The sequence below is a fragment of the Erpetoichthys calabaricus genome, chromosome 8 (assembly GCF_900747795.2).
Source record: "Erpetoichthys calabaricus chromosome 8, fErpCal1.3, whole genome shotgun sequence".
Taxonomy (NCBI): domain Eukaryota; kingdom Metazoa; phylum Chordata; class Cladistia; order Polypteriformes; family Polypteridae; genus Erpetoichthys; species Erpetoichthys calabaricus.
The window spans coordinates 15,347,935-15,373,971 of NC_041401.2; the positions used below are offsets into that span (position 1 = coordinate 15,347,935).

A 26,037-nucleotide genomic window follows, 5' to 3' on the forward strand; every position below is an offset into this window, starting at 1 on the left:
CTAGAAGGATGGAGAAAGTGCTGCCCTCGGTAATATCACAAGATCAAACTGGATTTATTAAAGGCCGACATCTATCTTCAAATCTCCGACGCTTGTTTAATGTTATATATTCACCAGCAAAATCAAACACCCCAGAGATATTACTATCATTAGACGCAGAAAAGGCATTTGACATGATCGAATGGAATTACCTTTTCACTGCATTGGAGAAATTTGGGTTTGGCCCGAATATTTGTGCTTGGATCAAACTACTGTATACCAGTCCAGAAGCTTCAGTTTGTATTAATAAAATTTGCTCAGACTACTTTAAACTAGAACGTGGTACCAGACAAGGATGTCCCTTGTCACCACTGTTGTTTGCAATCGCTATTGAACCACTGGCGGTTCACTGCCGAAATTCTTATCAGATAAAGGGGATTGTCAGAGAAGGACTGGAACAGAAAATTTCTCTATATGCAGATGATATGGTCTTATATATATCGGACCCAGAAAACACTGTCCCTGCTGTTTTAACAGCACTAACAGAATTTCAAAAGATGTCTGGTCTTAGAATTAATCTGAATAAAAGTATACTCTTTCCAGTGAACTCACAAGCATATAATATTAAATTAGACACCCTACCTTTTACCATAGCAGATCAGTTTAAATACCGAGGGGTAAATATCACAAGTAAACATAAAGCTCTTTATCAACAAAATTTTGGCGTCTGTATGGAAAAAATTAAGCAAGACTTGCATAGATGGTCAACCCTTCATCTCACTCTAGCCGGAAGAATTAACACTGTTAAGATGAATATCCTTCCTAAACTTCTCTTTTTATTTCAAAACATTTCAATATATATCAATAAATCGTTTTTTAAACAGTTAGATTCAATAATAACCTCATTCATTTGGAACTCAAAACACCCACGTATCCGAAGAGCGACCCTACAAAGACCTCAGGCAGAAGGTGGCATGGCTTTACCTAATTTTCAGTTTTATTACTGGGCAGCAAACATACAAGCCATAAACACCTGGACACAAATAAATGCACATACACAGGCTTGGTCTGCAATAGAAGTAAAATCCTGTAGTACTTCTTTATATTCCCTGCTCTGCTCTCCAATAAATGAAAGTTATCGCAAATATACTAATAACCCAATTGTGCTTTACTCACTCAGAATATGGAACCAAATTAGGAAGCATTTTAAGATGGAAAATCTTTTATCAGTGGCACCTCTGCAAGGGAACCACCTCTTTCAACCTTCGCAAGTATATCCAGTTTTTAATACCTGGAAAAGTTTTGGGATTAAAATGCTCAGAGATCTTTATATAGACAACATATTTACATCTTTTGAACAATTACGTTCAAAATTTAACCTCCCAGCTACACATTTCTTTTACTATCTTCAAATTAGAAATTTTGTTAAACAGAAATTGCCCGATTTCCCCCACCTTGCACCCTCCACAATGCTGGAAAAAATACTGCTCAATTCCGAGGAAACAAACACTATTTCCGCAATATATAAAATCTTATTAGAGTCCCTACCTTTCAAAGATCCAAGAGGACATTGGGAAGAAGATCTCTTAATCAATATATCAGAAAAGGAGTGGAAGGTAGCAAAGCAGAGAATTCACTCGAGTTCTATATGCGCAAAGCATAGAATTATTCAACTAAAAATTATATATCGAGCTCATCTGTCTCGCTTAAAACTGTCCAAAATGTTTCCAGGCCAGGATCCAACCTGCGAGCGCTGCAACCAAGCTCCTGCCTCACTGGGTCACATGTTCTGGGCCTGCACCAAACTAACATCATTTTGGACAAAAATTTTTAAGTGCCTCTCAGACAGCCTTAGTATCACAATCCCTCCTAACCCACTAACAGCTGTGTTTGGTGTCCTTCCAGATGGACTGGAATTGGAGAAGGACAAGCAAACGGTGATTGCATTCACTACACTCTTGGCACGCAGACTTATTTTGTTAAATTGGAAGAATCCTAATTCTCCTCTTATAAGTCAGTGGGAAACCGATGTTTTATATTATTTGAAATTGGAAAAAATCTAATTTTCAGTTAGAGGATCTGTACAAAATTTTTTCAAAACATGGCAGAATTTAATCAATATTATTTTAGAATAAGAGAAATAACTATTATTGCATTTAACTCCCTTCTCCATCTCTTATTTATATAGATATTTACTTCTCCCCTTCTTTTGTCTAATGTTGCCTTGTTAAAAAGCTTAAAGAAATTTTCCTTTAGCTAAGCTCTCCTTCTCAGGGGTGGGGTTTGATTTGTTTTCAAATTTGTTGGGTTATAAATTGATCTGTTTGTATGGAATGATTACAATGAAAATTAATAAAATAAAAATATTAAAAAAAAAAAAAAAAAAATAGAAAATGGATGGATGGATATTGTAATGGATGATGTGCAGAGACTGGCATCCCGGCCGGGATTAAATAAGGACCTTTACCAGGCCAGAGGCCAGTACAATGGTAGGACTGGGGAAGATGAGTATGGGTAAATATTTTAATATTTTCTTTCCCATTGTACTTGGCCTCCTCAAAGGGCTCCAGTTTTAGGCCATATGAATAAACACAAGAAGAACTTGATATTTTGCTAACAGCCTTCTTTTTGCCTCTGCCAGGAGTGAACCTAAATAAGAGAAAATGCCTGTGCCTCCACCGCCAGGACCACCTCCACCGCCAGGACCGCCTCCTCCACCAACACTTAACCAGGTAAGGAAGTAGCTCTCTGCATCAGTCTTTGGTTTTGTAACCATGTCCTCCATTTTCAGGGTCTGACCAGTGGAGAGAAGTGAGCAGTCAGTTTATAAAAAACAAAATTGGTGGTCTCATCTGCCAAACTGTGTTCAGAATGATAGCTGAAGTCATTAAGGGTGGCGTTGGTTAAGATTAATGGTTGATGTATTTTGTATCTTTTGTAAAGAAGCACAATAATAGCTGTGGAAAACAGCAATATAATATTCATGTGTGGCTTCATTCCACTCTACTAGTGGCACACCAAGTTAATTAAATTCGATGTGTCAGCAAAACACAGAACTTTCCTTTGTTTCAGCAATATGAGTTTGCTGACTGGATGCTGTATCTTAGTCTTTATATACAGTAAGATCTTCCCGAGTACTAGAACACATTCTAGAAGCACATGGGGGCACACTTTTCCTAAACCACTGTCTGTGTGATGGCTTGTGACGGTCTCCCTGTTACATCTGGGAGCTGCTTGAGCCCAAACCGTCATTAGTCAAAGCCGAGATGAGCCGGGCAAATGAGGACACAGACACACAGTAAGGGGTAGATGCAAAAGTGATCAAATGGTGTTGAAGTAAATAGTGAGATTTAAAATCTTTTTACATAAATAAATAATCTGTAAAACTGGAGCAAATCCCAGAAGATTAACATATCCCTAATGAATACAGTATGTTCGGATAAATGGAGTTAAAAACCACGGCAGGTAAAAACTCTATACAAATGCACAAGTCAGCCCTTGTGCCTCCTTCTTAAAATGGATGTCTCCCCAGCTTACCATCTGCCTGAGGAGATGTCCCACCAACAGGCGCGGCCACCCCTCTGGAACAGGCACGAGTCCCTGTTGCTTACAAGCACCCAGCACGGCTCCCAATCCGAGTCCAGCCTCACTCCATTTGTGTCCCCTTGCCTCTTCCTGGACTTATGTGGGAGCTCGCTGTCAGGATCAGGTCACTGTAGCTCCCCATATATATAAAGCCGAGTCGACTTTCTTCAGTCCCCTTTGAGTGTCCGTTCTGCACTTCTCCTGGGGTTGCCTGCCTCCAACCTCTGTCTGCTGGCTTACACCACCTGCTACCCGCCGTCATTCCCTCTTTTGACCTCCGTCTCCTTATTGCTCCCTCTTGTTTTCTGTCTCTCCATCATTCGGGACTCATTTTATTTTCCTCTATTCTGCCATGCAGGCTCCTCTTATCTCTCTCCTGTGTATTTGAGTGCAGGTGCAACATGTCGCTCCCACCAAGGCATAAATGAGACACAAGGCTGACGTTCACATTCCTGTATTCGTGTGATCAGCCAGGCACCCCAACCGTCCCAGGAGCGGAGCAGAGTGCGCTTGCACACACTCACACCCAATTCTGAGCCTACACACCAGTGTTGATTATTTATTTAACACTTTCACACCACCACGGACCATTAGAACATTAGAACCCTCTAGACGAGAACAGGCCATTCAGCCCAACAAAGCTCGCCAGTCCTATCCACTTATTTCTTCCAAAATAACATCAAGTTGAGTTTTGAAACTCTCTAATGTCTTACTGTCTACCACACTGCTTGGTCACTTATTCCAAGTGTCTATCGTTCTCTGTGTAAAGAAAAACTTCCTAATGTTTGTGTGAAATTTCCCCTTCACAAGTTTCCAACTGTGTCCCAGTGTTCGTGATGAACTCTCTTTAAAGTCACCATCTCGATCCACTGGACTAATTCCCTTCACAATTTTAAACTCTTCAATCAGGTCTCCTCTTAATCTTCTTTTGTTTAAACTGTAAAGGCTCAGCTCTTTTAATCTTAACTCATAACTCATCCCCTGTAGTCCTGAATCAGCCTAGTCGCTCTTCTCTGGACCATTTCCAGTGCTGTTATGTCCTTTTTGTAGCCTGGAGACCAAAACTGCACCCAGGACTCCAGATGAGGCCTCACCAGTGTGTTATAAAGCTTGAGCAGAACCTCCTGTGACTTGTACTCCACACATCAAGGCGCTATATAACCTGACATTCTGTTAGCCTTCTTAATGGCTTCTGAACATAGCTTAAGAGTCCACTATGACTCCTAAATCCTTCTCCTAAGGTGGACTCTCGATTTTCCGACCGCCCATTGTGTATTCAAACCTCACATTTTTACTTCCTATGTGTAATACTTTACATTTATTGACAATAAATTTCATCTGTCTAAGCCTGTATGCTGTCCAAGTCCTTCTCTAATGATATAACGGATTCCAAATTATCTGCTAATCCTCCTATCTTGGTATCATCTGCAAATTTAACCAGCTTGTTACTTATATTCCTATCTAAATCATTTATATATACAGTAAGTTCATATTAGACATGTTTTTATGTCTTACCTTTGTAATTGTGCTTGAGACATACTGTATAGTTTGAAGCCCTTCTCGTTTTTAGCTCCTGGTGTCTGTCCTCCAATATATGATTCACACTTAAGCAGAAAGGATTCAGCAGGATCTACTTTATCAGTTCCTTTGAGGATTTTGAAGACCTGGATTAAGTCCCCATGTGATCTCCCCTTCTCGAAACTAAACAGTAATTCTCTGCGTCTATCAGAGTATGAAGTGTCCTCAAGTCCACAGATGCACTTGGCTGTTCTCCTCTGCACAGCTTCAAGTGCTGCTGTTTCTTTTTAGCAGGGTGACCAGAACTGCACATAGCACTCCACTCGTGGTCTCACTAGTGCAGTATATAGTGTAAGCATAACTCCCCCAATTTACACTCAACAGTTTTTATGATGTAATATTTTATTTGCCTTAATAGATTCTGCACATTGCTTAGTCAATGAAAACATATCAACATCCATCCATTCATCCATTATCCAACCCGCCAAATCCTAACTACAGGGTCACGGGGGTCTGCTGGAGCCAATCCCAGCCAACACAGGGCACAAGGCAGGAAACAAACCCCGGGCAGGGCACCAGCCCACCGCAGAACATATCAACATAAACCGCTAATCCTTTTCAAAAGTTTCCATCTGTATCTCAGTGTCTCCCATCTTATATTTATAATTGATTCTCCTTTTGTCCACATTTTTCTACATTAAGCTGAATTTTCTCAGTGTTTGGCCACTATGTAGGTATATGTATGTTTATAGTAGATTCAGAAAGTATTCAGGCCTCTTGACCTTCTAGACACTATATTGTGTAGCAATGTCTTATAAATATCCTCTGCTGGTGATGTGCAGTAATACCATCAGAAAAAGAAATATGCAGTGACCCTGGCCTTTGTATATATTTATATAATAATAATATTAATAATAATTCATTACATTTATATAGCGCTTTTCTCAGTACTCAAAGCGCTATCCACACAGGGAGGAACCAGGAAGCAAACCCACAATCTTCCACAGTCTCCTTACTGCAAAGCAGCAGCACTACCACTGCCATAGGGATGCTGCCATATAGTGGGGTGGTGGGGGCATACAGCCTTGAAATGGAGTCAGCCCTAATCTCTCCATTGTATTGGCCTCCCGGCCAGTTAAGAAACTGTGATTGATCCCAGCTGGGATGTCTGCCCATAGATAGATAGATAGATAGATAGATAGATAGATAGATGTGAAAGGCACTATATAATAGATAGATAGATAGATAGATAGATAGATAGATAGATAGATAGATAGATAGATAGATAGATAGATAGATAGATAGATAGATAGATAAATGTGAAAGGCACTATATAATAGATAGATAGATAGATAGATAGATAGATAGATAGATAGATAGATAGATAGATAGATAGATAGATGTGAAAGGCACTATATAATAGATAGATGTATGTGAAAGGCACTATATAATAGATAGATAGATAGATAGATAGATAGATAGATAGATAGATAGATAGATAGATAGATAGATAGATAGATGTGAAAGGCACTATATAATAGATAGATGTATGTGAAAGGCACTATATAATAGATAGATAGATAGATAGATAGATAGATAGATAGATAGATAGATAGATAGATAGATAGATTTTTCTTAGATGACTTATGTTTCAATTTAGGGATTCATACGTTGCAAATTTTATTTTTCTTTATGCAGCATATGCTTTCAAATTTGTGTCAGACAAGCCCTGGCATAAAAAAGCACCTTTTGAACGTATAAGACACTAACTCCTCGCGTTTTTAAATTGCCTCTCTGTGTTGCCTTGTCCACTTGATGTAATGGTAATTGAGTGGACTAAGTCTGTGGGGACTTGGTGACCAGTCATTGCTGCTCGTATGTATAGTTTCTGTATTAATATTATTTTCATTCCTGCTCTTCTGCTTCTCTGATAAGTACAGCCAGACTCATGAGGAAGTTCTTGGGAAACATCATAGCCTCGATATCTGTAAAGGTCATCAAATAATATTTAGGTCATGTCACATTTATGGTAAGAGGGTTAAACAAAGTCCAAGGAAAGTGTGTGATACTTGTCTATTAGTAACAGCTATGCGGAAAATTTGTCAGTATCGCTGTTTATGTGGTGTTTGCACATTCTCTCTCAGTTTCCCAGCTACCCCAGCTTCCCACACATCCTAAAGACGTGTATGTTTTGTCGACTCATGACTTTGTTAAATTCACCAGTGTGTCTGAATATTATGTTAGTGTGTTAGGTTTGGTTTCAGCCTTTCACGCAGTGTTATCTGGACAGATTTGGGCTGCCTTTCACTCTGAAATAGGAGACAGGTAGTTTGGAAAATGGATTGATACATGTCATCATAATCAATTGTCTGTTACGTAACATTTCTTTCTTGACAATGTTCTTTGTGACATCTCTTGCTAGGCCAACACAGAAAAGCCATCTCTGAGTAGATCCGAACAACAAGGAAGAAATGCGCTTTTGTCTGATATCTCTAAAGGGAGGAAACTAAAGAAAGCTGTCACAAATGACCGAAGTGCTCCAGTTTTTGACAGTAAGTGATGCACAAAAGGAACTTAACATTTACACAATTAAACTGCTTTGCATGCTACCGTGGTTTGCTATCACACCTTGAAAACATGCATCTTAAGCTAATGGTGACTTGAAATTGTCTGCAAGTATGAATGTGTGGGCCCTGCGTCCTGTTCAGGATGGATTTCGCTAACCACAACACAAGCTTTTCTACTTATTTACAAGTTGAAAGCGGACTGCAGTCTCTGTTTAGCTTACCTAACAAACTCACACAAGGAAATAGTTTACTAACATGAGCTGAATGCATTTTTAAACTTAATACATTGTGACTCCCAGCGAGTTAGAAAATGACATAACATGACATTGTGACTAAGAATGGAGATTAACAACAGGGCCACATGGAGATTCGGAGTCAATACAGGGTGGTCCAGATCTAATTATGCAATTTTCATTACGGTATAACTTATTAAGTTTATTACATAGAGAATTCACAAAAAATTATTTTTGTTGCCGATAGATGGCAGCACCTGCCCTGCATTCATTTATTACAAGATGTTTCGAGCAATTCTTTTGTCTTGCATTGTTTTCCTGCATTGCATTAGAAGTTGCATAGTTAGATCTGGACCACCCTATAGAAGGGTCAGTGCAATTTGTTTCTCCTTTACAGTGAGGAACATAAGTATTTGAACACCCTGCGATTTTGCAAGTTCTCCCACTTAGAAATCATGCAGGGGTCTGAAATTCACATTGTAGGTGCATTCCCACTGTGAGAGACAGAATGTAAAAAAAAATTCAGGAAATCCCATTGTATGATTTGTACAGAACTTATTTGTATTGTTATGTTACAGCCTTATTCCAAAATGGATTAAATTCATTTTTTTCCTCAGAATTCTACACACAACACCCCATAATGACAACGTGAAAAAAGTTTACTTGAGGTTTTTGCAAACTTATTAAAAATAAAAGAACTGAGAAATCCCATGTACATAAGTATTCACAGCCTTTGCTCAATACTTTGTCGATGCCCCTTTGGCAGCAATTCCAGCCTCAAGTCTTGTTGAATATGATGCCACAAGCTTGGCACACCTATCCTTGGCCAGTTTCACCCATTCCTCTTTGCAGTACCTCTCAAGCTCCATCAGGTTGGATGGGAAGCGTCGGTGCACAGCCATTTTAAGATCTCTCCAGAGATGTTCAATCGGATTCAAGTCTGGGCTCTGGCTGGGCCACTCAAGGACATTCACAGAGTTGTCCTGAAGCCACTCCTTTGATATCTTGGCTGTGTGCTTAAGGTTGTTGTCCTGCTGAAAGATGAACCGTCGCCCCAGTCTGAGGTCAAGAGCGCTCTGGAGCAGGTTTTCATCCAGGATGTCTCTGTAATTGCTGCAGTTATCTTTCTCTTTATCCTGACTAGTCTCCCAGTCCCTGCCGCTGAAAAACATCCCCACAGCATGATGCTGCCACCACCATGCTTCACTGTAGGGATGGTGCCTGGTTTCCTCCAAACGTGACGCCTGGCATTCACACCAATGAGTTCAATCTTTGTCTCATCAGACCAGAGAATTTTCTTTCTCATGGTCTGAGAGTCCTTCAGGTGCCTTTTGGCAAACTCCAGGCGGGCTGCCATGTGCCTTTTACTAAGGAGTGGCTTCCGTCTGGCCACTCTACCATACAGGCCTGATTGGTGGATTGCTGCAGAGATGGTTGTCCTTCTGGAAGGTTCTCCTCTCTCCACAGAGGACCTCTGGAGCTCTGACAGAGTGACCATCGGGTTCTTGGCCACCTCCCTGACTAAGGCCCTTCTCCCCCGATCGCTCAGTTTAGATGGCCGGCCAGCTCTAGGAAGAGTCCTGGTGGTTTAGAACTTCTTCCACTTACGGATGATGGAGGCCACTGTGCTCATTGGGACCTTCAAAGCAGCAGACATTTTTCTGTAACCTTCCCCAGATTTGTGCCTCGAGACAATCCTGTCTTGGAGGTCTACAGACAATTCCTTTGACTTCATGCTTGGTTTGTGCTCTGACATGAACTGTCAACTGTGGGACCTTCTATAGACAGGTGTGTGCCTTTCCAAATCATGTCCAGTCAACTGAATTTACCACAGGTGGACTCCAATGAAGCTGCAGAAACATCTCAAGGATGATCAGGGGAAACAGGATGCACCTGAGCTCAATTTCGAGCTTCATGGCAAAGGCTGTGAATACTTATGTACATGGGATTTCTCAATTTTTTTATTTTTTATAAATTTGCAAAAATCTCAAGTAAACTTTTTTCACGTTGTCATTATGGGGTGTTGTGTGTAGAATTCTGAGGAAAAAAATGAATTTAATCCATTTTGGAATAAGGCTGTAACATAACAAAATGTGGAAAAAGTGATGCGCTGTGAATACTTTCAGATGCACTGTACCTGCGCTATTATGATGGCGGTAAGGCAAGAGGCACACGTATTGATATGGAGGTCCTTCGCAAAGCTCAGTCACACAGCTAGGCAGAAAAAAGTGAGCTGCATGCAATCCAGTAACTGAAACTATGAGTGAAGCGTCAGTTTGACTGAACATATTTATAAAACACAAGACGATTATCACAGACATCGTGCTTATTTTCTGATTCACAGTGGTTGGTGATGATCTTTAACTCTTTTACTGACGCTGGAACATTTTGACAAAGCAGAACTCCAGAAGACTGCAGATTATTGAGAAATCAGGTTAACCCGATTACATGTGTGCCTGTGAAAGCACCGATTATTAAAAGGATAATCATAAAGGACACCTGGTTGAATCATGGAGGGATGATGACTTCTTATCCCTTTTAATGTTTTTTCCTGCCGGTAAATAATGAAATGTTTGTTGCTTTCCTCTTTTTGCAGAACCCAAAGGGTCAGGAGGTGGAGGAGGAGGAGGAGGAGGAGGAGGAGGCGGAGGAGGAGGTGGAGGATTTGGAGGAGGTGGAGGAGGAGGAGGCGGAGGAGGAGGTGGAGGATTTGGAGGAGGTGGAGGAGGATCTCCAGGAGGGCTAGGGGGTCTGTTCCATGGAGGGATGCCAAAGTTAAGATCAGCAGGCAACAGAGATAACGCTGGTAAGAATCTTACTATATAAAAGCGGTTGGGATTGTCCTTCCGTCCTGTGAGTGCAAAGTGTAGCGGTATTCCGCTTATCACAGACTTACTACTTGCGACTTGCAGTACGAAGCGACGCAACGTGAGCAGAGTTCTGGTGCTCCCATCGTTCCCTTGCTTTTGTGCGCGATGTGCTGGAAAAATAGACAAAATTATGTCTCTGGAAATCCCTGTGTGCGTCCATGTGTGCGTGTGTGTGTGTCTTCTGGTGAAGTGCGCATGCGCGGGGTACGGTGCGATGCTTCAAAGGCCGCCTGACGTGTCACACAAGACAGAGAGGGCAGGACCTATAAAATATCGCGCGGCCGATCCAATCAGATTTCGGTAAATGAGGTAAGACCTAAAACATAACGCACGGAAAATCCAATCGGGTACTGAGACGCGGAGACCAGCTTCCCCAAAGAGGTGGGATTAGTGTTTGTTGTTCACTCTGAGGATGTCAGATTTGCGATTAACAAAGTTGGCCCGGTAAAGTGTAAAGTGTTTTCCTAAATATACGAATTTTCATGATATTACAATAGGATGACTTTTAAAAGTGGATTTATTTTCGCGCACATAAAATCAATAATCAGCTGCACGCCAGCACAGATTAAAATACTTGCTGGAGAGACGTATTACTGTGAGAGAAAATTAAAGGCACACAATACAGTGACGCATATTACAGCCACATACAAGCCAGTATTACTGTAACAGAAAATAGACGGTCCTTTGCCATTTAATATAGACTGTTCCTACTAATGTTTATGGACTACTATTCTAACGCCCATTATTGTAACGGGCTTAATGTCTAGTGATGACATAATCTTTGAAGCTTTTTGAGACATTCATTTTATGCTTATTCATTCTCAGGACTACAATTGTACAAGTTATGCTAGCTGACCGAAACATTATCTCCATTTTTTGTTACAGCGTATAGTTAGAGATTTATTTATTTACTAGCCATGGTATCTGTTGCAGGGAGGTAATCAAATAATTAAAAAATATTTGCTATCTCTTGTCCTACGTGTACCTTCAGCGCCCTTCCTCTGTATTCCCTGGCGCTCCCTCTCTTGAACGCGTTTCTCTAAAGCCTGTGTCTCATACCCTTTCACTCGTCTCCTGTCTGATTTTCTACTTGCTGTCTTTGAAGGCGACTCTCTCAGCGCGGCTCATACGCTTTTACACTTCTATGTGTGTCTTAAACTTCCTCACTCATTGCATCACCAAAACTCAGCTGACCAATCACACCAAAGCTAAACTGACCAATCAGATTGTTCTGAGGACTCGACACACAGAACTTAGCATTCTACTATACAGTACGTGTATCTGACATCTTTGTCAGCTTAAAGGACAGATTTGGCATTTTTCAAGTTGAAGTTACTTCTTCACAATCTGTGTCCTAAAGTGAAGAATTTGTTCTTTCTGATTTTACAAAATAAAGTAATTATTGTTGCGCTTTAAAATGGAAGTTATGGGGCAGTAGTCTAAACATGAAAACAAAAGGTTGTCTTGTCTCGACGGGAAAAACAGATAACTTGTTTCTACAGTAAACCGAGAAATGTGAGCAAAAGGCAAAACAAAAGAAAAGTAAGAATAAACCAAAGTGACCAAAACCCACATGTAAGGCCAAATATAAAGTCAAATAACAGGTAAAAAGTCAAAAACCAGGCAAGACTTGAAAAGGAATCACACGAGAAGTCAGAAATGTTGATAAGGTTTTTTACCTGCAGATCAGATAAGACTCAGAGCCAAAGGTTGACCCTTTATCCCGTCTACTGATTAATTCAAGGTCACGACCCTAGAGACCACACCCCTAGAATAATAATTATAATAAAAATAATGCATTTTATTTATAGGGCACTTTACATTTGCAGTAAATCTCAAAGTGCAACATAAAAAGATTAAACAAAGGCAAGGCAAGATAAAAACAGAGATAAAACAACAATAATTATAGCATTCTTGTTAATAAGCTTTCTTAAATAGAAAAGTCTTTAGCTGTTTTTTAAAACAGCCCACACTCTGCTGTGTTCTTAAAAATTTTTTGCATTCATATAGTACTTTCTGCGGTGGGTTGGCACCCTGCCCGGGATTGGTTCCTGCCTTGTGCCCTGTGTTGGCTGGGATTGGCTCCAGCAGACCCCCGTGACCCTGTGTTTGGATTCAGCGGGTTGGAAAATGGATGGATGGATATAGCACTTTTCTCACTACTCAAAGCGCTCAGCAATTGCAGGTTAAGGGCCTAGCAGAGCAGAGTCCCTATTGGCATTTACGGGATTTGAACCGGCAACCTTCCTATTGCCAGTGCAGATCCCTAACCTCAGAGCCAGCACTCCTCTCAGGCTCTCTGGTAGGCCATTCCACAGTCGTGGAGCAGCCACTACAAAGGCTCGGTCACCCATTGTATGAATTTTGGTCACTGGAGGGTGAAGGCGGTGGGTATTTGTGAAACGGAGGTTTCTCGCAGTGGATTGTAGTATAAGGAGTTCTCTAAGATATTGTGGAGCATTTCTATGGATACACTGGTCAGTAAACAATCAGAGTTTGTATTTTCGATATGGAGGTGGATTGGGAGCCAATGAAGTGACTGAAGGATTGGTGACATGTGTTCAGATTTCCGCACCCTCATCAGGATTCTTGCAGCACTATTTTGAATTTGTTGGAGCTTTTGAAGGCTCTTGTTGGGTATCCCAATGAGGAGTGCATTACAATAGTCCAGTGTGGATGAGACAAAGGCATGAACCAGCTTTTCAGCATCACAGAGGGAGAGGTAGGGACGGAGTTTGGCTATGTTTCGGAGATGACATGTGTATCAAATGACAGATGGGAGTCTAACTTGACACCCGGATTTGTAACAGAAGGGGAGAGGGTAATGGTACGGTCAGAAAAGGAAATACAATTTTCAGAGGAACGAAGATGATATGGGGTGCCAATTAATAGAAACACGGGATGCGACTCTGACAACGGTATACAAAATGGCTTCCCTAGCAGGAAAAGGTTACAAAACCTCAATCTTCAGCCTAAATCATGACAAAGGCTTAAAACTTGACGAATATATCTACTTTGAAGCAGAAAAGGTTTCGATTTCCACAGTTCTGAGGCCTGATTGTGACCACAGAGGTAAACTGGAAGTAATACATTTTATCACAGATTCTTGTAAGGATACGTTTCCTGTTCGCTTGTCTGCTCGTAGCAGCTGTTGTGGGTAGAATTTTGACATTTACCCCGAGTGAACCCCCAATTCGCCAAAATTTGCGTAGCTTCAGGCAGTATGTTATCTTACTTTTGTCTCTCCAATTCTGTTTATTCAACAGCTATGTTTTGCTATTGCTTGTAACAAAATGAGGCTCTGCCCAAAAGTGTGCCGAGTGTCTGATATGACGGCAGGCCTGTCATTATGCCCTGAAATCATCTGGTTTGAGTAAACATCTGCTGTGATTCAGAAGCTCACACCGTCAGTACATGCATACTCAGATTTTATTATTTCTTATGCCATGTGTACCTAAAATTTTCAAGTTTTATAACACACTGATGAGGCCTCATCTGGAGTACTGTGTGCAGTTTTGGTTACCATGTGAAAGAAGACGCTATATAGAGCCCAACCTGACACAGATTTGACATGGGAGGCACTCGTAAAATAAAATAAACTTTTTATTTTCTTCAGCTGGAGGGCGTGTCTTCCCCGTAATCCCTCCAGCCACAACACAGTCCCAAGCACAAGACACACAATACTCCTTTCTCTTTCACCACCACTCCTCCACAATTTTGTCCTCCTTCCACCCGACTCTGGCCATTGAATGGTGGTTGCTGGCTCCTTTTATGGCCCACCTGGAAGTTTTCCAGGTGCTTGATCACCTGTTTCCGGTTGCATTCCCGGGTGGGGCTGAAGATTAGTCTAGATGGGCTCAGGGACCCATGCCGTGCCCCTTGGCGGCCACCCCAGACCCCAACAGGGCTGTGGAGAACTCCATCTCCCATGAAGTCCTGCGAGAGACTGAGGCACCACTCCAACCCAGGGGGGCGGCCATCCAGTGTCCAGGGGGAGGTACTGCACCATCCAGGACTGCTCCCCCTGAATACACATTGAAGGGGCGTCCCGGCCGGGCATGGGACCTGGCCGTCCGCCACACGTGTTACAAAAAAGATAACAGCAGCATTAGAAAAAGTTCAAAGAAGAGGACTAGGCTGATTCCAGGGGTGCAGGGGATGAGTTATCAGGAAAGATTAAAAGAGCTGAGCCGTTACAGTTTAAGAAAAAGAAGATTAAGAGGAGACCTGACTGAAGTGTTTAAAATTATGAAGGGAATTAGTCCAGTGGATCGAGACGGTGACTTTAAAATGAGGTCATCAAGAACATGGGGGCACAGCTGGAAACTTGTTAAGGGGAAATTTCACACAAACATTAGGAAGTTCTTCTTTACAGAGATGGCCACAGACACCAAATAGTGTGGTAGACAGGAGGACTTTAGGGGCTTTCAAAACTCGACTTGATGTTATTTTAGAAGAATTAAGTGGATTGGACTGGCGAGCTTTGTTGGGCTGAATGGCCTGTTCTCATTTGGACTGTTCTACGTTTCAGATCAGCTTTTTTATAGGCAATGAATCACATACTGTACAGACATATTGGTATATTGACTCAAACCATATATTTTTCCTAAACATACATCTTTTCGTCTATTACATTCCGTGTTGTTACTTTACATAGTCTACGGAGTGAGGCTGAGAGGCTGCATGGTGTGTGATGCTGAAGCATGTATGTTAAGAGTTTCATTGTACTTTTGTACACATAACAGTAAATCTGAACTGAACTGATTACACTGCGTTGCATTTTTTATAAAAGCCTTAGTAACGATGTGCAGATGGCCTTGGCTCTTTTGATTTTAAAAATCTAAGTTCATGATGCCAATGAACACTCAGCATTATGCACTCTGTGGCGTGGCATGTTCATGCACAATAAAGAAAATACTGAGAAAACGAAAAAGGCAGATTATGTCATAGAGCCAAACCACAGTGAAACAGATTGATGTGCCACAAACCAAATATTATCCTGAGCATAAGGCAGTAAAAGAACTGAGGACAACGTTTTTGAGTAAGCAAACATAAATAGTAAGTTTCACTGTTTCTTTGCGGTAGACATTTCAAGTCAAGTGCATTATATGGTGAGGTAGTTCATATTAATTTTAAATAACTTTTAATTATTTTTATCACATGTAGTGAACGACTGTGAGTGATCATACGTGTGACAGCAATTCACATCTGGATATCAGCATTCAATTAAAGTCAGTAACCGTGCCTGGAGATGACTTTGTGAAGTGTACCAGCGTTCTTGGGCCTGAAAGGTTGCTACGGAAGTAGAGGATCAATTGAGGTGAAGCGCACAGTCGATCTCCTTTTAAATTGGCTGAATCTCACAAAAATGTTTTTCTTTTTGCTTTTCTTTTTCTTTCCTAAAGCGACGTGGCTATGCTGTTTCGCAATTTGTGTGTGTGTGTACTTGGTAACACATTTAAAAAATCAGCAGTGCGCTCCCCTCGACTTTCTCGTATACTATAGAAGATATAAAAGGTCATCAGAACCACTTTCTCAAATATCATATCTCTTTGTTTCTCATCATAACTAATTGATAATATCGATACACAATCATTTATCTCTTATTTATAATCAAACTTTATATTAAAATGATATTTTCACACTTAGGGAGGTCGAAAATGGTGGTGGCATTTTTACATGATTACATATGCATCACCTAGAATACGTGCAAAGTAAAACATAGAAAAAGTGTTAGTATTATATAATATGTGTTACAATGAGTTGCTATCGGTAAAACTGCATTTAGCTACATTTAATTATGATAATGATGGCGGAAATTTAAATAAAAATATCATAAAATTCAATGTTTTACAAGTAACACAACGGGGATGTAGTAGCTTATTGTTCCCATTACATCTTTATATTTACATGGCATGTTCAATGTTTACACGTTATTGTTAAACTGATATTAATTAAAATAAAATTAATAATAGTTATTGAAAGAATATGTGTTATATTGAATACAGTTTTTAATATCATATACAGATTTATATTTCCATAATACAAAAATTTTGGATGGTTGTTTAAATAAAATACCACTTCCGGTTGAGTAATGTTTCTCATATTTCATATCTGTTTGCTTTTTATCATTATAAATATCTATATAAAATTTGACTCATAGTTTAATTGAAAATTCGCGAAACTATTCAGTTAAAGTCGGAAGTGGCCCAAAGGTTGATAGGATTCCTTAATTTTGATATTAAGCAGGTGTACAAAATCTCATTGAACAGGTCTAAAGTGTTTTTGAGTTATCATGTTTACACACAGACGGACATAATTTCAAAAATGGCATTTTTGGACTCAGGAAGGTCTAAAACGTTAAGATTCATCAAAATCTCGAGGTCGAATTTTTTCACGATTCCTATACTTTCTGTATACTAAAAAATAAAAATGGATGCATTTGTTAAGTTTTAAGTTTTTGTTTTCATGTTTATAGCCCTGCCCCATGACTTCAATTTTATAAGGCAAGAACAATCGTAGTATTTTTAAAAATGTATAAAAAATGCTACACTTTAGAACACAACTTCATATGGCAAATTAATCTATACCATGATTGTGAGCAAATAATTTGACTTGAAAAATATCAAACGTATCCTTCAAGTGACTGGCTAGCAGACAAAGAGTCACTCATTCAAATTATAAAAGATCCTTGAACACTGCATGGACAGTTGTTAAATAGTCAGTAAAACATTCATGTGGGTCTCACTTTAGATATGCTTTAAAAATACAAGATGTTTATTACATGTGCCCCATGTATCTCTTTTCATATACAGTCATATTAAAAAGTTTGGGAACCCCTCTTAATTCTTTGGATTTTTGTTTCTCATTGGCTGAGCTTTCAAAGTAGCAACTTCCTTTTAATATCTGACATGCCTTATGGACACAGTAGTATTTCAGCAGTGACATTAAGTTTATTGGATTAACAGAAAATATACAATATGCATCATAACAAAATTAGACAGGTGCATAAATGTGGGCACCCCAACAGAAATATGACATCAATACTTAGTTGAGCCTCCTTTTGTAAATCTAACAGCCTCTAGACGCTGTCCTCCTATAGCCTTTGATGAGTGTCTGATTCTGGATGGAGGTATTTCTGACCATTCTTCATACAAAATCTCTCCAGTTCAGTTCAATTTGATGGCTGCCGAGCCTGGACAGCCTGCTTCAAATCATCCCATAGATTTTCGATAATATTCAAGTCAGGGTACTGTGACGGCCATTCCAGAACATTGTACTTCTCCCTCTGCATGAATGTCTTTGTAGATTTCCAACTGTGTTTTGGCTCATTGTCTTGTTGGAATATCCAACCCCTGTGTAACTTTAACTGTGTGACTGATGCTTGAACATTATCCTGAAGAATTTGTTGATATTGGGTTGAATTCATCGGACCCTTGACTTTAATAAGGGCCCCAGTCCCTGAACTAACCACACAGCCCCACAGCATGATGGAACCTCCACCAAATTTGACAGTAGGTAGCAGGTGTTTTTCTTGGAATGCGGTGTTCTTCTTCCGCCATGCAAAGTGCTTTTTGTTCTGACCAAATAACTCCATTTTTGTTTCTCCAGCCCAAAGCACTTTGTTCCCAAATGAATCTGGCTTGTCTAAATGAGCATTTGAATACAACAAGCGACTCTGTTTGTGGCGTGAGTGCAGAAAGGGCTTCTTTCTCATCACCCTGCCATACAGATGTTCTTTGTGCAAATTGCACTGAATTGTAGAACGATGTACAGGTACGCCATCTGCAGCAAGATGTTCTTGCAGGTCTTTGGAGGTGATCTGTGGGTTGTCTGTCACCATTCTCACAATCCTGCTCATATGCCGCTCCTGTATTTTTCTTGGCCTGCCAGACCTGCTGGGTTTAACAGCAACTGTGCCTGTGGCCTTCCATTTCCTGATTCCATTCCTTACAGTTGAAACTGACAGTTTAAACCTCTGAGATGGCTTTTTGTAGCCTTCCCCTAAACCAGGAGACTCAACAATCTTTGTTTTCAAATCTTTGGAGAGTTGCTTTGAGGATCCCATGCTGTCACTCTTCAGAGGAGAGTCAAAGGGAAGGAAGCACAACTTGTAATTGACCACCTTAAATCCCTTTATATCTCATGATGGGACACACCTGTCTATGAAGTTCAAGGCTTAACGAGCTCATCCAACCAATTTGGTGTTGTAAGTAATCAGCATTGAGCAGTGACAGGCATTCAAATGAGCACAATGACAAGGGGACCCACATTTGTGCACAGCCAGTTTTTCACATTTGATTTAATTTCATACAACTAAATACTGCGTCACTAAAAATCTTTGTTCGGAAAACACCACAGTACTCAGATGTTCCTAGGAAATGAAAGACATACCACTGTTATCTTTATTGTTGAAAGGAGAGTAAATTATTATGTAGGCTGAGAGGGGTTCCCAAACTTTTTCATATGACAGTAAATATAAACCCAAAGTCTATCCAGTCGAGTGTCTCATCATCTTTTCTGGGGAACACATCCTTCTATATATGTAGACTAGTACTAAGGTACAGAAGTTATAAACAAGTTCATTCTAATAATACTACTAATAATAATTCTTAACATTTATATTGCGCTTTTCTCACTACTCAATGCACTTTTCATAGTGAGTGGGTAGCGACTTCAGCTACCACTAATATGTAGCATTCACCTGGATGATGCGATGGCAGCCATTTGGTACCAGTGTGCTCACCACACATTATCTGTTAGGTATTGAAGGGGTGAGAGATAGTTTGCCAATTGCAGACAGGGTATGTTTAGGGTGCTAGAATGACTAGGCTGTAATGGGCAGTTTAGCCAGGACATCGTGATACACCCTACTCTTCATGAAAGATGCCCACGGATCTTTTATGACCGGACCTCAGTTTTACGTCTCATTTGAAATATGGTACCATTTTTACAGCACAGTGTCCATCATCACTGCACTGGTGGACATTGGGATCCACATTCAGATCACTGGATTAGTGCCCCCTGCTGGCCTCACCAACACCTCTTCCAGCAGCAACCCAAGCTTTTCCTGGTTGGTCTCCCATCCAAGTACTAGCCAGGTCTGAACAAGCTTAGCTCCAGGTGGATGACCTGTTCTGAAGCACAGGTAGTCTGGCTGCTGGAAAACTTCCTTCTTTAAAGGAATACTTTGGTATTTTTCCAAGTAATTGTTATTTCTTCACAATTATGGTATGTAATAATTTGCCTCATGCAATTACATTCTGAAGTGAATTATATTTTATATATTAAAAAAAAATAACTTGGTCACTCTTGTATTTTATAATTGAGCTTATAGGTACTGGCATCCCATTGTGCAAATAGTCTTAAAATTTACCAGTTACCTACATTGTTCAAGCCAACGATGGTATTGAGTATTGGTTCGCATCTTGAGATTACACCCATATTGCAAAACCGTGTATCCATACAGTGAGGAACATAAGTATTTGAACACCCTGCGATTTTGCAAGTTCTCCGACTTAGAAATCATGGAGGGGTCTGAAATTCCCATTGTAGGTGCATTCCCACTGTGAGAGACAGAATGTAAAAAAAAAATTCAGGTAATCCCATTGTATGATTTGTACAGAATTTATTTGTATTACACTGCTGCACATGTATGTATGTCAACACCTGCCAATCAGCAAGAATTCTGGCTCTCAAAGACCTGTTACTCTTCCTTTAAGAAGTCTACCTCTACTCCACTTAGTAATCTTAATTAGTAGCACCTGTCTGAGCTCTTTAAAGACACCTGTCCACCCCACAGTCAGTCAGACTCCAACTACTACCATGGGCAAGACCACAGAGCTGTCAAAAGACACCAGAGACAAAATTGTGGACCTCCACAAGGCTGGAAAGGGCTACGGGGCAATTGCCAAGCAGCTTGGTGAAAATAGATCAACTGTTGGAGCAATTGTCAGAAAATGGAAGAGGCTAAAGACGACTGTCAGTCTCCCTCGGACTGGGGCTCCATGCAAGATCTCACCTCGTGGGGTATCACTGATGATAAGAAAGGTGAGGAATCAGCCCAGAACTACACGGGAGGAGCTGGTCAATGACATGAAGAGAGATGGGACCACAGTTTCAAAGGTCACTGTCGGTAGAACACTATGCCGTCATGGTTTCAAATCACGCATTGCACGGAAGGTTCCCCTGCTCAAGTCATCACATGTCCAGGCCCATCTGAAGTTTGCCAATGACCATCTGGATGATCCAGAGGAGGCATGGGAGAAAGTCATGTGGTCAGATGAGACCAAAATAGAACTTTTTGGTCTAAACTTCACTTGCCGTGTTTGGAGGAAAAAGAAGGAGGAGTTGCATTCCCAAGAACACCATCCCTACTGTGAAGCATGGGGGTGGAAACATCATGCTTTGGGGGTGCTTTTCTGCGAAGGGGACAGGACGACTGCACTATATTAAGGAGAGGATGAATGGGACCATATATTGTGAGATTTTGAGCAACAACCTCCTTCCCTCAATCAGAGCACTGAAGATGGGTCGTGGCTGGGTCTTCCAACATGACAATGACCCGAAGCACACAGCCAGGATAACCAAGGAGTGGCTCCGTAAGAAACATATCAAGGTTCTGGAGTGGCCTAGCCAGTCTCCAGACCTAAATCCAATCAAAAATCTTTGGAGGGAGCTGAAACTCTGTGTTGCTCAGCGCCAGCCCCGGAACCTGACAGATCTAGAGGAGATCTGTGTGGAGGAATGGGCCAAAATCTCTGTTGCAGTGTGTGCAAATCTGGTCAAGAACTACGGGAAACGTTTGACCTCTGTAATTGCAATCAAAGGCTTCTGTACCAAATATTAACACTGATTTTCTCAGGTGTTCAAATACTTATGTGCAGCAGTGCAATACAAATAAATTCTGTACAAATCATACAATGTGATTTCCTGAATTTTTTTTTACGTTCTGTCTCTCACAGTGGGAATGCACCTACAATGTGAATTTCAGACCCCTCTATGATTTCTAAGTGGGAGAACTTGCAAAATCGCAGGGTATTCAAATACTTATGTTCCTCACTGTATGTCATTTTATGAAGGAAAGGAAACAAAGTGGGACACCAGTACCCTTAAACTCCATTATAAAACACAAGGAAGGGCTATATTTACAAATTTCTGAAATAGTAGCCATGTTACAGGTAATAAAATAAATGTAAAAATATTTGATATCTCTGGCTGTATGTGCACTTTCAGTGCCTCTCTTGACCGGCGCTCCTCCTCTGTCAAACGCCTTCTTGTAGAGCCTGCTTCTCAGACCGTCTTTTTGAGGTGCCTTGCTCACCTCCTGTCCACTTTACACTTCTGGTCTTTGAAGGTGACTCTCAGCGTGTGCCTTTACTCCTCCTCGTGAGTTTCACACTCACACTTGCTCTTTCTTCACATCACCAAAGCCAAACTGACCAATCAGATTGTTCAGAGGGACTGGACAGGCACACCTTAGTGTTTCATTAGACAATTGATAGACAGTGGCAGCCCAGTGTCCTGGGTTGTAATCATGGGGTCTGTGGCCTTTAAGCAGGGTTTGTACGGATGTGGAGGGGCTTATGGGAATCGCAGATTGCAATTGTAGACAATGTACATACTGTATAAAAGCTGGAAGAGAAGCATCTGGTGGAACTTTTTCATTTTGCCACACACTTGATCAGATCAGATTGCTTTGAGGGACTGGACACACACATGGACCTTAGCGATTTATTATATAGTAGATGAACGCAATTTCATTTAGTAAATTAACATACACCTTGATAGTGAACTTCAACTTGAAAAATAGCAGACTTATTCTTTAAATGTGACTCGTTATTTAAAAGGGCAAATAAAATGTTGGATTAAATATAATATAAATTAAGAGACAATACTCTGATGACCCAAAACATTTAATAACATCACATGTCAACATCAGTGATATGTCAGATGGTAAGCTGACATTAAGTACTCGTAGTTGGTGCGTTGAATGCAGAACATATGGGCAGGTTTAAAGACCTGAGTGACATTGATAAGGGATAAATTGTTCTGTTCAGACCTCTCCAACAATTCCTACCAACAGTGGCATGAGGAGAGAAAATCCACAAACTGCCAACAGGGTGCTAGACTCATTGATACGTGAGGTTAATGAAAGATGCCCCACCTAGTACAAATCTACAGAAGGGCTACTGTGCCAAAAACTTTAATGGTGATTACGGGAGTAATGTGTCACAACACACAGTGCATTTAACCCTGTTGCATATGGGACTGCGTAGCCACAGGCCAGGTGGAGTGCCCAGGCTAACCCCTGATCATTGTTGAAAGTGCCTACAATGGAAATACAAGCATCACAACTGGACCTTGGCCTGATTGGTGAGGAGGTGCAGGACCGAGCTGTATAGAGAAGGTTGATCGAGCACATTGAGCCCACATAGAAGTGAGAAAAGATGAAGAGGAAGAAGAACGATCAGTGAAAGCAAGGTTGCCTGATCTGTTGAATCCCATTTTCTGTTGCATTATGTGAATGGCTGGGTACGTGTGTGTCATTTGCCTGGGGAGGAGATGGCACTGGGATGAAGTGTAGGAATAGGGTAAGCCAGTAGATAGAATGTGTTGCTATGTGCAGTGTTCTGCTAGGAAACCTTTGGCCCAGACTTTCATAAAGATGTTATCTGATGCTTACCACTTACCTAAATATCACTACAGAGCAGCTACACCCCTTGATGTGGTGGCTCTGAGGCTAGAGATCTGCACTGGCAATCAGAAGGTTGCCAGTTCGAATCCCGTAAATGTCAATAGGGACTCTGCTATGTTGGGACCTTGAGCAAGGCCCTTAACCTGCAATTGCTGAACGCTCTGAGTAGTGAGAAAAGCACTATATAAATGCAAAGAATTACTAAAGAATTAATTAAAGAATTGATGGTAATAGTAATCCCTGGAGAAACTGACATTTTTCAGCAGAATAGTGCACTCTGCCACACTGTACTGCAAAATGGTTTGAGGAACAAGATGAAGAGTTCAGGATGTTGTCCTGGCCTCTAAATTCCCCAGATCTCAATCCAATCAAGCGTCAGTGGGATGTTTTGGAACAACAAGTCCAATCCATGATGGCTCCTCCTCACATCTTACTGGAGTTAGAGGATCTGCTGCTAATGTCCCGGTGCCAGATGCCACAGGACACCTTCAGAAATCTCCTAGGATGGTGCTGTTTTGGGTGGGGCAACAGCATATTAAGCAAATGATCATAACGTTTTGGCTCATCGATGTATACTCCAACTCTGTGTAGAACATATCTGGAGTACACACAACAGAGTAAACAAGGACATCTTTTAATTAAAGAGCACGTCCTGTTCTGACCGCCTGGAATCTATGCAATCATGAAGGGGGAACCTAATCCATGTCTTCAAAAATCCCAAAGGCATTTGCAAAGCTTATTCTGCTAAATTCTTTCTATTTTAAGACTGCGTCATGTAATTGAAGAATCAGAAGAAATAACAGAGACCTCCACTGAAGATGGAAACCAAGAAACCCGTATTCACACAAAGGTGTATGATCTACAAAAACTGTGCAGTCAAGCTGAAGCAGATACTTTTAAGACTTTAAAACACGTCTGGTAAAGATAATAAAACAACTTAGCTGTTAACTGAGCCAGAAAGATTGATGAACTTAATGGCCCCCAATCACTGGTAACCCTGGCAGTGTTCTTAGGTAGATGTACTCATTTGCAGCAACCCTTTAGCCAGTGGCGTAGGAAGGCGGGTGCGGTGGGTGCGGCCCGCATCGGGTACCAGCTCTGAGGGGGTGACAAAAAATTGCTGGTTTTGTATTAATGCGCTTTTTCGTTCCATAAAATAACATGTCAAATAATTTACATGGGCTTTAACAATCCCTAATGGCAGCAAATTGCGGGTGAACGATGTGATGCTGTCATGATTTAGTATTATTGTGTGGTGCGTGGGGGGTGTTCTGTCTCGTTTCTTTTGAACTGTGCTGGTGCTCAAGTAAACAAACAACCGGTCCTGTGACTCATTGTCTCATCCCTGCCACAAATATATCATCGCCCCAAGTCGTTCTGTGCAACAAGATGATATTTTTAACCCGAACATCATAATAATATAGTCGGCACGAAACGTTTTAGACAGTGGGGTGCGTAGGTATTGTCCGCTCTAGAACTGACCATAAAGTAAACAAGTTTACTTTAGGATCGTTCTACGAGCGAACAGACAATATCTCCCTCCCCATCCCACTATCTTAAAGCCCCTATATATACGAGCCGGGACACACGACGAAATCACAATTCTGGTTAATTGGAGATTTGGTGTAATTTTTGGCGACAAATCAGGGTATCCTTCAATAAGGGCGCGCACAAAAAGGTGAGCTTCAAAAGGGCGACCTCAATTTGACGCGGCGAATAAAGGCGCGTGTAAATAAAGGCGAGCTTCAAAAGGCGACCTCAATTGGGCGCGGCAAATAAAGGCACGCGTAAATAAAGGCGAGCTTCAAAAGGGCGACCTCAATTGGGCGCGGTGAATAACGGCGCGCGTAAATAAAGGCGAGTTTCAAAAGGTCGACCTCAATTGGGCGCGGCGAATAAAGGCGCGTGTAAATAAAGGCGAGCTTCAAAAGGGCGACCTCAATTGGCGTGGTGAATAAAGGCGCGCGTAAATAAAGGCGAGTTTCAAAAGGGCGACCTCAATTGGGCGCGGCGAATAAAGGCGCTCGTAAATAAAGGCGAGTTTCAAAAGGGCGACCTCAATTGGGCGCGGTGAATAAAGGCGCTCGTAAATAAAGGCGAGCTTCAAAAGGGCGACCTCAATTGGCGCGGTGAATAAAGGCGCGCGTAAATAAAGGCGAGCTTCAAAAGGGCGACCTCAATTGGGCGCGGCGAATAAAGGCGCTCGTAAATAAAGGCGAGCGTCAAAAGGGCGACCTCAATTGGCCGCGGCGAATAAAGGCGCGTAAATAAAGGCGAGCGTCAAAAGGGCGACCTCAATTGGCTGCGGCGAATAAAGGCGCGTAAATAAAGGCGAGCTTCAAAAGGGCGACCTCAATTGGGCGCGGCGAATAAAGGCGCGTAAATAAAGGCGTGCGTCAAAAGGGCGACCTCAATTGGGTGCGGCGAATAAAGGCGCTCGTAAATAAAGGCGAGCGTCAAAAGGGCGACCTCAATTGGGTGCGGCGAATAAAGGCGCGTAAATAAAGGCGAGCTTCAAAAGGGCGACCTCAATTGGTCGCAGCGAATAAAGGCAAACGCAACAAAATTATTACAGAAAATTTATTAGA

General features: G+C 41.2%; 1 protein-coding gene across 6 annotated transcripts in view; it reads left to right on the forward strand.

The window, feature by feature from the left end:
• Window positions 1-26,037, forward strand: part of wipf1a (WAS/WASL interacting protein family, member 1a) — a 234,492-nt gene that overhangs the window by 175,659 nt on the left and 32,796 nt on the right. For 5 of the 6 annotated variants that reach the window (XM_028806260.2, XM_051930649.1, XM_051930650.1 and 2 more), the window contains 3 exons: window positions 2,621-2,711; window positions 7,505-7,634; window positions 10,479-10,688. In XM_028806260.2, coding sequence (XP_028662093.1) covers window positions 2,643-2,711; window positions 7,505-7,634; window positions 10,479-10,688 — 409 coding nt within the window. In that variant the 5' untranslated portion in view covers window positions 2,621-2,642. The remainder of the gene's footprint in view (window positions 1-2,620; window positions 2,712-7,504; window positions 7,635-10,478; window positions 10,689-26,037) is intronic. The other variant, XM_051930654.1, reaches the window with a different exon arrangement.